Below are 17,009 nucleotides of genomic sequence, written 5' to 3' on the forward strand. Positions count from 1 at the left end.
AGTTCTTTCATTCTATAACTTAAGTGCATCGAGCAATTCCTTAAATATGATTCACACAGAAAATAAAGTTCTTTGTGCTGTACATTACTTTTCTGTCATTAGGGATAAACCTGGTGCAATACTGGGTGTGTTTCTACAAGTGCACACACCCTATATGCACGACGTACATTCACTCAATCATACACTTTGCTACACAACCATTCTTGCTTCTTGCCAGTCATCTCATACATTAAAGTGGGAGAATTAAAGAGCTCCCAGTTTTCTACATCTGCATGAACAAACTATTCATATTTTCTTTGCAAACATTTTCAGCAATGTCAAAAATGCCTCCCATTTTCAATTTTTTTTCTCACTCCTTGCAAAAATGCTCACTTATTTGTTTGAATTGCTGTTACTCTCACTTGCCCTCAATGGCATCGTTGTGTCTGATAGACTTCATAACATTCTGATGTCATCCCATTCACCATGTGATCCCTGATTGATGGGTTCACTGATGTGACTAATCCAGGAAGGAGAAAGAAGCAGCAACCAAGGGAAAAATAATACCAAAGCAGCATCCAAGAGAAACCATGGTGCCAAAAAGGACTGCAAAAAAGATGAATATTTGAAAAGTATATTTTTCGGGAGACATTTCCAACTCACTCACAATTGCTAGTTCAAACCAAAAATTGAAAGTGGGGAATATTTATTGCAGTTCTAGTCTAAACCGAAAGTATTACTTCTTGCAACTTGCATTACAGAGTTTCAGATAAAACACAACAAAAATGTGTCTTGGTTTTCTTTCCATTCTTTGACATTTCAAAATGTTAAACTCAAATTTATTAATCCGTTCTATAAATTGGTTAACAAATGGAGAACAGAGTTTTGAAATATTCCTCGCAAATGTTCCTGGTTTTCAATAGACTTTCCAAATGGAAAATGAAGTTAGCAATTTCCAAATACATAAAATGATTGTCAGTTCCTGGTTTCACATGCTATACTATGATTCCTGGTGAAACAAACAATCACATTTAATTGTAGTCTTCTTCCCTCTTCTTTTCTCTAGCTGAAATCTGCAATGAGCCCAACACTGGGTCTGCTCAGGACCTCAAATGCCTCAAGATGTGAAGTAGGAGCTCTGCATTGAGTACAGGTGGTCAATTGGGTTTCCCATTCTTGGTTGTAAGGGCCCAGATTCTGCAGTTGCTAAGAAACAATCACCCAGGTTGCTGAGGGAGGTGTCATCACTATCCATCTCACAGAAAAGGGGCTCAGAACCTTCAGGGCAGATGAAGAAAAAAAAAGTCAAACTGAGGCACAGTCCAGTAGAAGTTTTCACATATAAGCACCCCAGAAATGAATGGAAGCTGCTCAAGTACACAGTAGTGTTCCTGTGCAATTTCAATGTGGCTTGCACATGAGCACTTCCTTCTGATTTATGCCATCTACCATGCCACTCCCAGGGGTCCAAAGTGGATGAACACACATAAAATTTGAATCAATGAAACAGAGAAACCATAACACATATTTAGAATCCCACAGTCCACTAGGTTAAGCCTGGTTGCCCAATCCCAGCATAAATATTGTCTTAAGGGGACTTCTGAAAATTCCTCTCCTTAGAGAAAGGAAATTCCAAGCAGTTTGGGGCAAACTCCCAGGAGTACTTCTCCATGGGTTCTTGCCATCCTAAGTTGGTACTGTTAAGGTGTTCTTCTTGGTCCAACTGAGTCATTTCATTTCATTTCTTATACTTCTCTACTGCCCATAGCTGAAGCTCTCTGGGTGGTTCACAAACACTTCAATGGGGCATACAGAAAGATAGTTTTTTAGGGGAAAGGGAGATTAAAAATTTGACTCGATTTCTGGCTCTCTCAGATTATGCAACATGCATATCTTCAGTCCTTACCATAAGGGTGCATGTGGTCCCCTGGCATCTGTGGTGGAGTGAGCCCTTGCCGGAAGGGATCTGAGCTGTAGACACTTTGATCGATAACCAACATTTGTTGGGGTGGTTGCAAGGTGGCGTATGAGCTCATGATTCCCTCAAGCCCAGTGTTGTTGACATTGTTTGCCTGAGCTGGAAGACATGGGAGAGTCAAAAGCATGAATTCATAAGATCACTTTCCTGGGAACTGAACCATCATACGGGTTCTTCTCTGTCTTCTCTATTGATGCCCCCCCCCCCGCATTCTTGAACATCCAGTTCCATGCATTGTGAGCTCTCCCAGCTCCCCTACTTCCAAGTTCAAGACAGACACGCCCACCCAGTCCTACATCGATATATGCCCTCTCAGGTACAACATAGCAGCTGAGAGGCCCTTGGTGTAAAGGTAAAGTGAATGAAATATTATGGTCCTTAGATCTTGTGACAGCCTCCCCAAGTCAAGAAATTATTGTTTTCCAAGCATAACAATTACAAGTCCCAGAGTACAGGACATGGAACAATGGGCTCATGTTACAGGAAGCCAGATTCCAGCTGAACATCAGGAAAAACTTCCTGACTATTAGAGCACTATGGCAATGGGATCAATTATTCCATTGGGTGGGCTCTCCCACACTGGAGGCATTCAAGGTGAGGCTGGACAGCCATCTGTCAGGGATGCTCTTACTTGGACTCTTGCATTGAGCAGGGGGTTGGACTCGATGGCCTTGTAGGCCCCTTCCAACCCTACTATTCTATGATCTATGATTCTATAAGTACCTTCAGCGTCTCACTCAAGAACTGAGCCTTGAGTGAGACATGGGATAATTCAGATCACTAACAAGACGGAGAAGGAGGGCCACACTGATTCATTGTGTATTTTTAAGTGCATTCCAAGGAAGCAAACAGAAAAATGGCAAGAGAACTGTTTCACTGGCCAACAGCTGCTAGTATTGCCCTGATGTGTCCTGCTCCCTTCTCCTCCTTTCCACATTATGCCTTCTGACCCAATAAAGGATATATCAGACTTGAATTTTCTTATTATTATTACATCTTGTCTTTTTTTCCTCTTGCAAGGAGCCCAAGGCAGAATTTGAAAGAAAGGGAGTGAGGGATGCATTCAGTCCTCTGGCCTAGCAACTACTGGTGGCTCCCCTGGAAGAGAACCCACCTCCCACTTTCAGAATCCTGGCTGAAGATGGAGGAATTTCAGAGGAGAGAGTGAAGGACCATTTCCATGACAGAAGAGAGCTGGGGGCAAAACCTACCAGAAGAGAGCCTCTGTGTGCCTTGCTGATCTTGCTGTTGCTGCTGTTGTCGTCTTGCTAGTTTCTTCATCTGTTACCAAAAGGGGGAAAAGGGTTAGAACAAGCCAATTCCTCTCCTTGGTGGGGGGTTTAAATGGTGGGAATGATGTCACAGAAGATTAACAAAGCCTAATTTAGCAATTTCTTGTGATTCTGATAAAATGAACTATTAGTATGAAGTGTTTAAATCTGATTTCTAAATTTCAGTGTTTTCTTAAGATGTAGCCCTCCACGTGCAGATTTGGAGTTTCAAAATCAAAGTGATACTTCGCCTCTTTCCAGATATTTTAGCTTTTGCTCTACCCACAATTGCCTCTAATGCTACAAGAACAGCTAATGCTAAAAGCACAGCTACAAGCACACCAAAGAGCTGCATGTGTCGGGGTGGAGGTGGCAATAAGGGTGCTGCTTACTGTGGTTGTTTTGGGTAGAGGAAGGTATGGTGGTGGTCAACAGGCCAGTGGAGGAGGAGGGAGGGAGAGGAGACGTCTTGTGGCTGTTCCTCCTACTAGTTCCCCATGCAACCTTCACATTCCTGACTGCTGTAGAGGAGATCCATCAGGTTATAAAGTGCTGCTGCTTAATGCCAGGTCAGTTAATGGGAAGAGCGTTGCAATTCAGGATTTAATCCTGGATGAACAAGCTGATCTGGCATGTGTGACTGAAACCTGGGTGGGTGAATGATGGATCTGATGGGTGGAGTCACAGTGATCTATTATTGAGTCTACCCCCGTTGAGGTAAACTGTCTGGAAATCTCTGAGATTTGAGTGGCTTGATCTGGTGATAGGGCAGTGAGACAGGAAAGGGGTTTTGTTGGTGTACTGCTCAACCATCTCCATGCCTGAGCATCTTGGATGTGGTGCTGGTGTCCCCCAAGCTGATTGTGCTGGGGGACGTCACCATTCATGCTGAGTCTCACTCAGAGGTTTTTTATTTAGAGTCTCGCTTGTTAAGAGTAGCTCAGGATTCCATGGTTTCCATGGCGACTATGGGCCTGACTCAATTAATATCTGGCCCTACTCATGTGGCAGGACACATACATTATCTTCTTTTTGCTGGTCAGGATGAAAGTGAACTGTGGGTAGGTGTTTTTGAGAAAAACAAAAAAACCCATTGTCACTGACAGATCACTTCCTGGTAGGGTTCAGATTCACAGGGACTCTTAAGGGTGGGGGACCTATTAAATTGGTCTGCCCTCAGAGACTAATGGATCCTGAGGAATTCCCAAATGCTCTGGAGGAGTTTCCTGACATTAGAGCTGGTGATTCTGTCAAAGCTCTGGCTGATCTGTGGGGTAAGGAGATGGCTAGGGCCATTCACACAATCATGCCCAAGTGTCCTCTCCCAGGATGGAGAGCCCCGGCTCTTGGGTCTTCCGAGGAGCTTACGGCAATGAAGTCTGGGTGGGTAGACTAGAGCTATGGTGGAGAAAAACGTGGGCCAAACCTGATTAAACAAGGGTTAGAGCCTATTTTAGAACCTATTCTGTGGCAGTGAGGGCAGCAGAGAGGTCCTTCTTCTCTGCCTCTACTGTGTCAGCACAATGTTGTCCAGTGGGTTAGTTCTGGTGGTTTAAGGGCTACTACTTCCCCAGGGTGGGAAGCCTGCTGTGACACGTTTGTGAAACATGTTGCTAACAAATTTGCTCAGATTCATGCCAGCTTGGAGTCCACATTGAATACAGACCCTAATGAGATTAATAAGGCAACTCCTTGTCCAATTTTGATGGATGAGATTAAGTTTGTTCAGCTGAGAAGATGGACAAGCTGGTTGGAGGGGTAAGACCAACTACATGCTTCAAAGACCCATGTCTATCCTGGCTTATAAGAGCTGCTGGGGTGGGGGATGGCCAGTTGGGTGGTGGAAACTGTTAATGCCTCCTTGAAAGATTTTTCATAAGACTTCTATTGAAGAAGCCTTCACTAGCTCCCACCAATCTTAACAATGAACGGCCAGTTTCAAATCTCCCTTTTTTGAGTAAGTGTCAGGGTTGGATCGGAGCCCAGAGAGCCCCAAAGCAGTTCTTATTCTGAGGAAGAGATAGAAACCATGGAAGAACCCGCACGCTGTTCAGAGGAGCAGCCAGGGGGAAAGCCCCTCCTGGTACATATTCCTGAGAGTGATAGTGACCCTGATAGTGACTCTGGCAGGGAATGGGAGGTGCAACAGCAGTTTCTGGACACTAGGCGCCGTCACAGCATCAAGCGGGAGATGGCGGGCGCTGAGAGGAGGCGCTCAGCCCGCTTGGCGCGACGGCAACAGCGGCGCCCCGATGCCCCATGGGAAAAGGGTGGACTTTCTCCTCCTAGCCCATAAGTACAGAGGTTTCCCGCCTTCCCCTCCAAACGGAAATCAACTGATTCCTAAGGTTAGAACCCCCAAGTAGGCAGCTCTCTTAAGTCTCATTCATAAGATCAAACAATTAGCATCTGTAAGCGTCATTAGGTTGAATGGGAATAAAGCCTTGGAAAAGAGCCCTATTGTCTGCGTGTTGATTCTGGCTACCTGAGGATTTCAGAAGGCGGCAGGGGCAACTTCCTGACAGTAAGGTCTTGGGAGTGGGTGGTGGTCTCACAACTTTAAGCTCTCGTGAATGAAACAGATTGTCTGAATTCTTTTCCATCCAGCTTGGTCGCTTTGGTTGATGGTCTACCCTGGGAGCTAGACAGCAGGATTGCATCCCTGTTAGTTCTGCTGGACCTCTCAGAGGCATCTGATACCATTAATCATGGTAGCTTTCTGGGACTCTTGGTTGATATGGGATATGGAGGCACTGTGTTGTAATGGTTCCAGTCCCACTTGTCTGAGTGTTCGCAGAAGGTGGTGCTGGGGGACAATTCCTCATCCCCTTGCCAGGTTTGCCTGTGGCGTTTCTGAGGACCCTATTTTGTTTCCCATTCCATTTAACACATACATGAAGCTGCTGGGAGAAGTCATCTGCAGTTTTGGGGCTGGATGTCATCACTATACTGATCATCAGTATCACCAGCTCTCTCTCTCTCTCCTTTCCCACTGATACCAAGGTGACTGTGAAAGTGCTGAACTGGGTGGAATTGAACAAAAAAAGACTTAATCCAGACATAATGGAGGTCCTGTTGGTCAGTAGACAGGTCAACCTGGGATTGGGAGTACAACCTGCTCTGGATGGGCTACCACGCATGCTGAAGGATCATGTACACAGCTTGGAGTGCTCTTGGATCCAGTGTGGCCCCTGGATGGTCAGGTGGTGATGGTGGCCAGAAGTGCCTTTGCCCACCTTCAGTTTGTGTGCCAGCTGCATCCCTTCCTGGGGAAGGTAGATCTGGCCACAGTGATCCATGCCTTAATCACCTCACATTTAGATTACTGGAATGCACTTTACATGGGACTGCCCTTGCAGTGTCCAGAAACTTCAACTAGTGCAAAGCATAGTGGCTGGTATGCATTTAATGGCCCATATAACTTTGGACTTGAAACAGCTGCACTGGTTTCTAATTAGTTTCCAAGTTCAATCTTAAGGTGTTGGCTCTTACCTGTAAAGTCCTAAACAGCTTGGGGCCAGGGTATCTGAAAGACCACCTCCTCCCTTATGAGCATGCCAGAAATGTGCACTCATCATCTGAAGCCTTGTTGCATATCCCACCTCCTAGATAGTTGGAGATGACAGGCACTCATAATAGGGCCTTTTGTGTAGCAGCACTCAGTTGTGGAACACCATCTCCCGGGAGGTTAGGCTAGCCTCCTCCCTAGTATCATTTAGACGGCTGACGAAGATGATATTGTTCTGCTGAGCTTTTAATACTTAATGGTGCTCTCTGTTTTTATAATAAATCCTCAGTTTTAAAATATGTTTTAGGTTTTTGTATTGTATTTTTATTGTACATCACCTCAAGCGCTCATTGAGGGGAGAGGCAATCCAAAAATATTCTAAATAAATAAACATTAATAATTTCCAAGTACTCACAAATCTGTAAACATTTTTGTGCATAAATACATGTGCTGTGATTTGCATCTTCTGTTCTTTCCAGTATTTCCCAAAATTCTAAATGTGCCCCCTCCCCTAAGAAGACACCTTCCCATCTAACACATGTCAGGGATGTTAGGACAGGAATTGCAGTGTTACTGGAACAAGGTGGCACCTGCTTCCTTGTGGCTGGATCCCACATTACTCCAGCATGATGTGTTAAACAGAACCACGTGAGTTGAAACAATGACCTGAGCTGGTTCCAGACAGGTGGCTCCTAACACTAATAAATCATTGGTCTTCAGCTGTAAGCTGCAAGTAGAGTTGCAAGTGAGTTTCCATACAATCAAGGATATTGCATTACTCATCCTATGTTCCATTTCAACCAGTGGACATAACACAGCTGTATGGGTGGGCAAGGACAGGTCTAATTCATCTGAGACACCATTTGGAAACAAAAAAAAACACCCCCCCAAAATCTAACAAGCAATCAATAATTTATTTTGTGCTGAGTGTGTATTTATTTAAGCATGACTGCCCATTACTACCCATGAAATGACATGAAACAAAGTGTTTAACATTTCTTTCAGATTAGAAGTGTAGATTGGAAGCGCTTAATTAGAAAAAAACCACATTGCTATTTAGATAGCTACTCCTCCTGTCTAACAATGATCTGGTTCTCACGACACAACAGCCCACCCTGGGTTAATTTACCCGTGGGGGCTGTCTCGTTGTGCCGGGTGCCTCCGGGTGTCATTTGATTTTGTGTCGTGTGAACCCAGGAGGCAGGGGTTGTTTAAGGGTTAGGCAACCTTCAAATACCCCTAAAACAAGCCATGAGTTCTTTGAGGGCTGTCTCCTGCTGAATGTAAATTAAGCCACAGTGAGTTGTCGTGTCGTGCAAACCAGGTCACTGAGTAAGTTAGTAGTAAGTTACTTAATGAGAAATGCTGTTACCTTAGCTCTTTGATTCTGGAACCAGACCTGTACAACTCGGACACTGAGCCCTGTCTCAGCTGCCAATGTTTCTCTTACCTTTGTGAAATGTCAGAACAGATGTAATTATTACTTTAATCAGAGGAAAAATTATCAACAAAATCCTAAAGGTGTAGGGTTCAACCACGAAGCAAAATTCAATATTGTCATCTGCCACAAAATCTCAAACTCTGCACTTGATTCTTGGGTTTCTCACCACATTCAAAATGTTAAGAACTGGATACTTTTGAACTTCAGCATTCAAATTTCAAGCACTTATCTCAAAATATAAAAGGCAGCATGGTTTTATAAATCTCTATCATGCCCCTGCTTATCTTAGTTGTCTTTTTTTTCTAAACTAAACAGCCCACAATGCCTTAGATTTTCTTTGTAGGTGAAGTACCAGACAAACCTACACGATTTGCAGCCCACCAACAAATATGGATCACCATCTACAGTGGTCCACTGAGGGTTCAGTAAACCTCCTCTTTTTGCTGCCTGTTTAGGACTGCTGGTTAAGCATCTAGGCAGCCATAGTTCATGGCTGGTAGGCTTCATTCCTCTTGGTGGATTAAAAGTAGTGCAGGCCCAGATCTATAAAGCTTTCAGATCACAATAGCCATGAATTATGAAAACAGGATTCCCTGTGTGGCCAAGTGATACGATGAGATTTTAGCTGGTATAAACTGGTCACCTCGGACAATTCTAAAATCCATGATTCCAGTCTCTTCTGACTGTTAAACTGTACCTTCCTGCATGGCTTAGAAGACACTTCAAATGATGCCTTGAACGCCCGGCGCTGCTGCGTCGTAAGGATTGTCCGAGGCCGCTTGGGCCGCTTGTGATCCTTGATCTCCTCAGACATTTTCCCAGTGCTTTCTCCAATTTTGCGCAGGCTCTCTTCATCATCACTTCTACCTTAAAAGATGAAAACAATCCCATGCAGTGTGATTTACAAAGCAGCCTTTGCTTAAAAGGTATGTAAAAGCTTCTGACTCAGAGGAAGCTGCTTAATTGTTCCCCCCCCCTTAGAATTTACACAAATGGGACCAGAAAGTATGTGGAAGTGTCTAGATGAGAGAAACCATGACAGTGAAGAAAGGCAGGGAGACCTGAGCTCTTACTTTTACAGTGAAATGGCATAAACCTCTAACCATTTCAGTCATAATAAAACAGTCAACAGGGGGTCTATAAGCTCAAATCAAACCCAGTTAAAACAAATTTATACCCATCTTCTCCCGATGGCACAAATGCTTTCCTAAATGGGACTGGTCTCCTGACAGTCAGAAGCAAGATGGCCAGACATATTTCCGAAGGATGGACCTAGTTTCCACCTACTGAACCTCAGATGGGGGTCAGCACTCAAAGCAGGGCCTTTAGGTACCCTGGATCCAGACTATTCAGAGCTTTAGAAGTCAACACCAGCACTCTGAATTGGGCTCAGAAACCAACTGGTTACCAAATGCTGGTCATTATGTGTACATTTTATATGATGTCTTTAACAGGATCTATTTTGTTTTTTAATAGAACACTGAGGTTTACCAAACAGAGCCAGACACAAAACATGGCTTAGGGGGTGGAATTATTTATCTATTGCACTCCCCACACTGGCATACATACCAATCTACTTCTGAGTACCAGAGATCACAACTCTCTAAAACTGGTCAGCAAAGCTGGACAAACACCTGGTCAAAAGCAGCCCATGTAGAATGCATTTCAGTAATTAACCTCAAGGTCATCAAAGCAGGTATCATGGCAGCCAGATCCCTATTGATGAGCAATTAATGAGCATTTTCAACTGGCATGCGTATAATTGAATTAACATATGCTAATGTGCAAATGGCCAGGATATTCTACTTGGGAGATGTGGAAGCTCTTATCGTGATGGGCCTCGATGACTATGACTAGACCCTTCGTCTTGAAAAGCAGGGTATAAATACCTAAAAAAATGAATGAACATCTGAAATGACATAATCCTAATTTGACAAGGTTAGCATTCTAGTAAAATGTTCTACATTAACATGTGTATATGCACATGCGCACACACGCAATAGAGGCCTGATCTGCGCATGAAGCAGAATTAAGGGGGTAGAATCCTGAGGTGATAGAAGTAACTGCCTCAGTTCAGGCTGCACGTAGGAAATGCCATTTTTTATTGCTCCCCAAGATTAACAGCTCCATGTTGCAGGAACAAAATATTTGTCAGACTCCTAGTTTGGACCTAGTTCTAAAGATATACCCTGCAACTTTAAACTGAAAGTACTTTTCCAACCACGCCCCAAGTGTGTTGCCTATTTAGCATAAACTCCAAAGCCCTTTTCGGGTGTTCAGTTTGAACACATGAAGGGGCAAGTTGGAACATGAGGAGGGGCTCACCAAGGTTCCCGTGCCGATGTCAGAAACCCTACACTTGTAGAAAATGGCTCCCTTCAAACTCAGATGTTTGTGCATCAGCCAGGAAGGATGGCCAGCATACAAGTGGTCTTTGAGGGGGCAAGGCTAGCTAGCCCCACATGTTGTTGCAGACACCTTCGCTAATACAGCTCAGCAATCTCTCTTTTTGTAGTCCCAGCAGCCTGGCACATCACTGCCTATGCCACTGGGGAATGTCTTGTTAACATTTTGTTAGCATAAGTTGCTAGAGCTGTTGTCAGTCTTCATGATTTAGCTTCCACCCCTCTCCCAGGGTCTTTAGGGGAAGAAAAAATGCTGGGGTTTTGCTTGTCCCTCTCCCTGCCCAATTGTTTTCCCGGCCCTTTTTATGTCTGGCTCTGCCCCTTTACCACTAGATTGTCTCAGTATCAGATTTTTGTCTTTCAAGAGTTGATAGTCTTGTGACATGGCTAGATGTTGCCTCTGTATTACAGGCTTTCGGACACTGGAGACCTGGTAACCCTGTCTACACACCTTACAATTGTGCAGAATATGACAAGATAATTCATTTGTAAATTATAGGTAACATGAGGTCTAAATGGCTATGCCTATGTTTCATCTGTAAAAGACTGTGTAAGGTGATGGGCCATAGCTCCGTGGCAGGGTACATGCGCTGCATTCAGAAAGTCTCTGGTTCAATCCTTGGCAACTCCAGTTAAAAGTAGCAGGTAGTACTAGCAGGTGACATGAAAGACCCTTGCCTGAGCTGCTGCCAATTAGAACAGACGATGCAGGGTTAGATGGACAATAGTCTGATCTGATCTAAGGCAGCTTCCTACATTCCTAACATTCTGGTACACAGTTTCTGCTCAGACTTGGCCTCACTAACCGTGCAATCCTGGGCATGTCTACTCAAAGGAAGTCCCTCTGAGTTCAATGCAGCTTTAGGATGCAATCCTATACCAACTTACCTGTGGTAAGCCCCATTCAAATTCAATGGAATTTACCTCTGAGTAGAAATGTACAGGATGGCGTTGTGAGAGTATCACCACACTTTATATGGCCATAACGCTTGGTACAGGTACACCAATGTTTCCCACCGAACTTCCCAGTGTTTCCCGCCATCGCATGCCTGAGCCCAGATCAGCTGGACTGCTCCCCCAGCACAGCGGTTAGGTTCTTAGCTCTCATCGTTTGTATTGCTCAGAGTTGGAAAATAGGATGCGTGTTATTCAGAAACAAGGAAATAAGTAAAATAGGTTTTTACTATTTTACCTCTTGTGCTGGTCTCCTCCCCCATGTTCAGAGAAACAAAACATTCTCCATGTAGAGAAGGTTTGTTGTTCTTCTTCTTTTCTTTATACCAATCTGTTCCCCTTTCCTTTCCCTCCCCACTCCTCCGTATATTTCCTCATGGAAACATTAATGTTTTAAGTGCAAGGTTCTTAATGGGGCTGCTGAACTTTCTTAATGTAGTGAGCTAATTTGGGGACTGCTGTCAAAAAGCAGATACAGATCTAATAAATGATACCCATATTCAAAGTGTGAATGACAGATGTATGATCTTAAATACCTGTGTGCATGGGTACAGGGAATAGCAGTCCAGCCAGAACTCCTAGGCATGTGCACATTGGTTTTTAAGGACATGCATCTGTCAATTAAACATTATTCTGCAGGAAACATCAATATAACACTGGAGTACCATGAAGAAACCTGAGTGCTGCATAGTGGCTAGCCACTCTTAGACAGTTAAGATTTTTCTGAGCCTTTCAGCATTTTATAGCCACTCTGAAGTGCTTATGGAGAACAGGTCTATCAAGAGCTAAAGTTGCAATGGATTTCTGATTTTTAAAAAGTTGAAGTCCATTGATGTTTTCAAATCCTGATACCTGATTTGAATTTTGAGATACTGACAACATCAACATCTGTTAGTTTGGCTAGACTGTCATTTGCCTATTTGCCAGGTTGTGCTTTGGGGCCAGTCAGTTGGGTACTTATGCGAGTTCAGAGCTCAGCATTGGCTGCATGTGCCACTCTGGAGCTTGGTCTAGTCTTATTGCTAGTTCATTACCTATAGTGCTGCCAGATTATTAGCTGGAGCAATCAAACACCTCCCTGATCCTGTGTTTGCCCCTAAATGGCATTTTATTACTGCAAGGAGTTCCTGTTTCTCTTTCACAGAGAATCTGGGTGATGAAATATTTCCCGTATCTGATTATATAGGAGAATGAAATAGGAAAAGCTTTGAAATGATTGAGGGAGGGGGGAAATAATTCAGAGGAGGCTGAGGGAATCCCATCCCATGAAAGGGAAGTGGCAGAGTGCCCCGCCACCCCAAACACCTGCTCACCAAATCCCTCCAAATGATCGAAAGTTGATTCTGCTTTAACGTGGCAGTGCTTTTAATTAACTCTGCCTTTCAAGCCTTCCATGAACAGGGTAGGAATTAATTAATCTTTAAGACTCCTCCTGATGTCACATGGGAAAGGACTACAGGCGGTGTATATTGTCTGCAGTGACCTCTGTGCAACCCCAAGGCACAACAGGGGGAAAGCAATGAAGAACTGGTTTCATGCATGAAGATGAAGAAATTCTTTAGTTTGAGGGAATTAGGGAAAGGAGAAATGTTAGTACACTTTTAATTGGAAAGAAGTCTCCTCTTTCACAGGCGCCTGTTTACTTAGGCTTGGCCACTGGGGCTCAGGGGAGGGAGTCATTGAACTGAGGGCTTTGCAGATTACAGGCAACATATGGCTTCCAGTGCTTTGCTCTTTATCTTCATTTTCTCATAAAGTGGCCCTAAGTTTGTATTGTGCTCCTTGCTCCCTCATATTTCTGAAGGGGGCTTTAAAAATACATGCCAACTGGCCAAGAACATGTAATAATCTCACATCCCAGGAAAATAGATCAAAAGTCATGGGGGAGGGTCTGGTCATCCTTGCAGACATGGATGACTCCTTATTTATTTTGTTTTAAAACTCATCTGCTATTTAGTCAAATAAGTTCTCAAGACAGCTTAAAACAAATGGGGGCCACCCCATCAGATGTTGGGGGTTATACTGCAATGTTGAAAAGGAAGTGGTGCTTTTAGTTTAGAACCGCAGTACTTTGATATGTGAGAGCTTAATAGCCCACTTCTTTGCAAGCTTCCTTCTGAGTAAACTCCATCGAACACACTGAAACATTTCTGAGTAAAGATAACAAGTTTGAACTACATGACTTATTTCAAAAATCCAAAGTATATTACCTGGAAACATAAGAATTATTCTGTGGCACCAGACCAAAGTTCTATCTAGTCCAGTATTTGGCCTCCAACAGTGGGCCTCCATGAAGCAGGGCATGATGGAGACAGGCATCCTCTGTTGTTTTCTACAAGCATCTAAGGATAATAGCAATCCTTCATCTGAACATATGTCATAGAGGTCCCATGCCCAGCTGTTATGGAAGCCATGGATTCTGAGACACTGACAACCTGCAGGCAGGATACTCAGATCTGGATACATACTGTATGAAATGGCAGATGTGGGGTAACTGGCAAGACAATTTTAGGCAGAATTGTTTCAAGGACCTTTGTTGTGAATGTGATATCCCGAATAATCAATAGAAGAAACATGCAATTAAGCTACTAATAGTAGAAGGAGCCTGAGGCTCAAACAGGCAAGGACATGCAGTCTTGGTCTTTTATGCCACCACATGGAACACAGCCTAGTCTCATTCACAAAGAACATGCTGCTGCTGCTTCCACTTCTGGAAAATTATCTGGGCAAAGAACTGTGTTCCTTCCCTCAAACATGGTTCTTTCCCCTTTGCGTATGCAATTACTTTATTGTGACAGTCACAAAACCACCTATTTGCCAGTAGATGGCAGCATTTTGTTGATTTTGTTTTTGGTAGGTAATACTTTCTCCCATCACCTCCCTCTCAAAATTGACGTTGCCAAAGCTAGAATCGTGCTGTAAGGTGGGAAACGGAGAGTCAAGTTCTTCCTACATCCTCTCTTTCCTTGAAAATGGCTTCAACATCGCCAAACTTCCTTTTTGGTTTGTTGGTTGTGAGCCTCACTCTTTAATTTGCAGCTGGCAAAAGAGAAAAAGGAAGGACGCAAACCGCTACTGCACATGTACATTTTTATTGGTGGGATGACTCTCATGACTGGAATACAGCAATTGAAGGATATAACTCATTCAAAAAGAACAGGAGGAACAGGAAGGGAGGTGGGGTTGCACTGTATGTGAAAAATATATATCTCTGCACAGAAATACAGGAGGAGGAGCTTGGTAGCCCCATCGAGAGCATCTGGATCAAAATAAATGGAGCAAAGAATAAAAGGAACCTGGTGGCCGGAGTCTACTACCGGCCACCCAACCAAGGAGAAGACGAGGATGAAACTTTTGAAAAGCAAATTGCCAGTGTTTCAAGGAAGCATGCTGTAGTAGTAATGGGGGACTTCAATTTCCCTGATATTTGTTGGGAGACAAATTCTGCAAAACATGGCCCCTCCAGGAAATTCCTGACTTGTGTGGCAGATAACTTCCTACTGCAGAAAGGAGAGGAAAGAACTAGAGGATCAGCTATCCTTGACTTGATCCTAACCAATAGAGATGACTTAGCAGGTAAAGTAGCAGTTACAGGAACTCTGGGGGAAAGCGACCATGTTGTACTTGAGTACTTGGTTCTAAAGGAAGCAAAAGCCGAGTGTAGTCAAACGCGTACCCTGGATTTTAGGAAAGCTGATTTTAATAAACTCAGAACAATGATCAGTAAGGTCCCATGGCAAGCGACGCTAACGATGAAAGGAGTCCAAGATGGGTGGGAGATTTTCAAAAAGGAAATTCTCAAGGCACAATCACAAACAATTCCAACAAGAAGAAAAGGTGGAAGACAACAGAAGAAGCCAATGTGGCTTCACAAAAAGCTTAGAAATTACCTGAAAACAAAAAAGGACACATATAGGAAATGGAAGGAAGGCCAAGCAACAACGGAAGGGTACAGGCAAGTAGCACAGAATTGCAAGCATGGCATCAGGAAGCCTAAGCTGCGAATGAGCTTTAGGTTAGAGAGGGATGCTTAGGGATGGCAGAGAATTCCGCCATGGATCTCGGTGAGGCCGAATGCCAGTGCATTCGGCCCCCCGAACTCCGTGGCGGAATGGCCCGCCGCCCCCCCACCCCCTGCGGATCCCCCCGGGGACGAGACTTACCTGGGGCAGATCTTCCGGGCAGCAGCGGCTGTACCTGGTCTTCTGACTGGCTGCCGCCGCCGCCACTTGCAGTCTTGCCTTGTAAAAAAAAAAAAAACATGACGTGATAGGCTAAGTAAAGATTTACGTAGCCTATCATGGCTGGGTTTAAAAAAAAAACAAAAAAACCGCGTATGCAAATGGCGGCTACAGCCACCACCATTTGCATTCCTTATTTTTGGCTGTCTTAGTCTACATAAATATTTACGTAGGCTAAAATGGCGAATCAAAAAGGGACGCAAATAGCGCCCGCTACGCTATTTGCATTCCCCTTTATTTTCGCTGTCATAGTCTACGTAAATATTTACGTAGACTAAGACGGCCAAAAATAAGGAATGCAAATGGTGGCGGCCGTAGCCACCGCCATTTGCGTACGCAATTCCCCTCCCCGAGCCCTCCGCGGCTGGAAATCCGGCTGTGGAAGGCTCTGGGCTGGGCTGGGCCTGGCCGGCTGCTCCGCAGAACTGCTGCGGAGCACAGCCAGCCATGGAGGATTCCAGGGGGGAGGAACAGATCGCCTCCCCCCCCCGAGGATTCCGGGGGGAGGGACGGAACGCCTCCCCCCCCATCAACATAATCCGTGGAAAGGTAAGTGACTTTCGTACATCCCTAGGGATGCTAAAAGCAACAAAAAGGCTTTCTTCAGATACATGCATAGTAAAAGACAGCGGAAAGAAATGGTGGTTCAACTATTAAACAAGGATGGCAAAATGATAACAGATGACAGAAAAGGCAGAAGTGCTCAATTCCTACTTTGGCTCAGTCTTCTCCCAAAAGAGGGTCTATGAGCCCCCTGGCAAAGGCGAAGTACAGACTGAAGGGGCAGGATTGCAGCTTGAGATTGATAGGCATATGGTCAAGGAACACTTAATTAGTTCGAATGAGTTCAAATCTCCAGGGCCAGATGAACTGCATCCTAGAGTAATAAAGGAACTGGCAGAAGAGCTCTCAGAACCACTGTCTGTTATGCTTCAGAAATCATGGAGGATGGGTGAAGTGCCAGATGACTGGAGGAGGGCTAATGTTGTCCCTATCTTCAAAAAGGGTAAAAAGGAGGAATCTGGGAACTACAGACCAGTCAGTCTGACAGCAGAACAGGTAACGAACAGGGTACCGCAGGGCTCAGTCTTGGGCCCAGTGCTCTTCAATATTTTTATTAATGACTTGGGGGAGGAGGTGCAGGGAATGCTGACCAAATTTGCAGATGACACAGAATTGGGCAGGATACATAATACTTTGAAAGACAGAAACAAAATTCAAAGTGATCTGGA

The 17,009-nt window shown here is 44.3% G+C and overlaps 1 protein-coding gene across 1 annotated transcript in view; it reads right to left on the bottom strand.

Annotated features, from left to right (window-relative positions):
- Nucleotides 1-792: 792 nt before the first annotated feature.
- The window catches only part of LMX1A (LIM homeobox transcription factor 1 alpha), a 112,435-nt gene continuing 96,218 nt past the window's right edge, over nt 793-17,009 (bottom strand). The window contains exons 4-8 of the mRNA XM_084848173.1: nt 8,875-9,044; nt 8,109-8,186; nt 3,169-3,238; nt 1,886-2,056; nt 793-1,257 (exon numbers count right to left, since the gene is read on the bottom strand). Of these exons, the coding sequence (XP_084704299.1) occupies nt 1,097-1,257; nt 1,886-2,056; nt 3,169-3,238; nt 8,109-8,186; nt 8,875-9,044 (650 nt within the window). The 3' untranslated portion in view covers nt 793-1,096. The remainder of the gene's footprint in view (nt 1,258-1,885; nt 2,057-3,168; nt 3,239-8,108; nt 8,187-8,874; nt 9,045-17,009) is intronic.

Source organism: Heloderma suspectum, chromosome 4, assembly GCF_057233095.1.
Source record: "Heloderma suspectum isolate Gila_16-S chromosome 4, 16-S_ref, whole genome shotgun sequence".
Classification (NCBI taxonomy): domain Eukaryota; kingdom Metazoa; phylum Chordata; class Lepidosauria; order Squamata; family Helodermatidae; genus Heloderma; species Heloderma suspectum.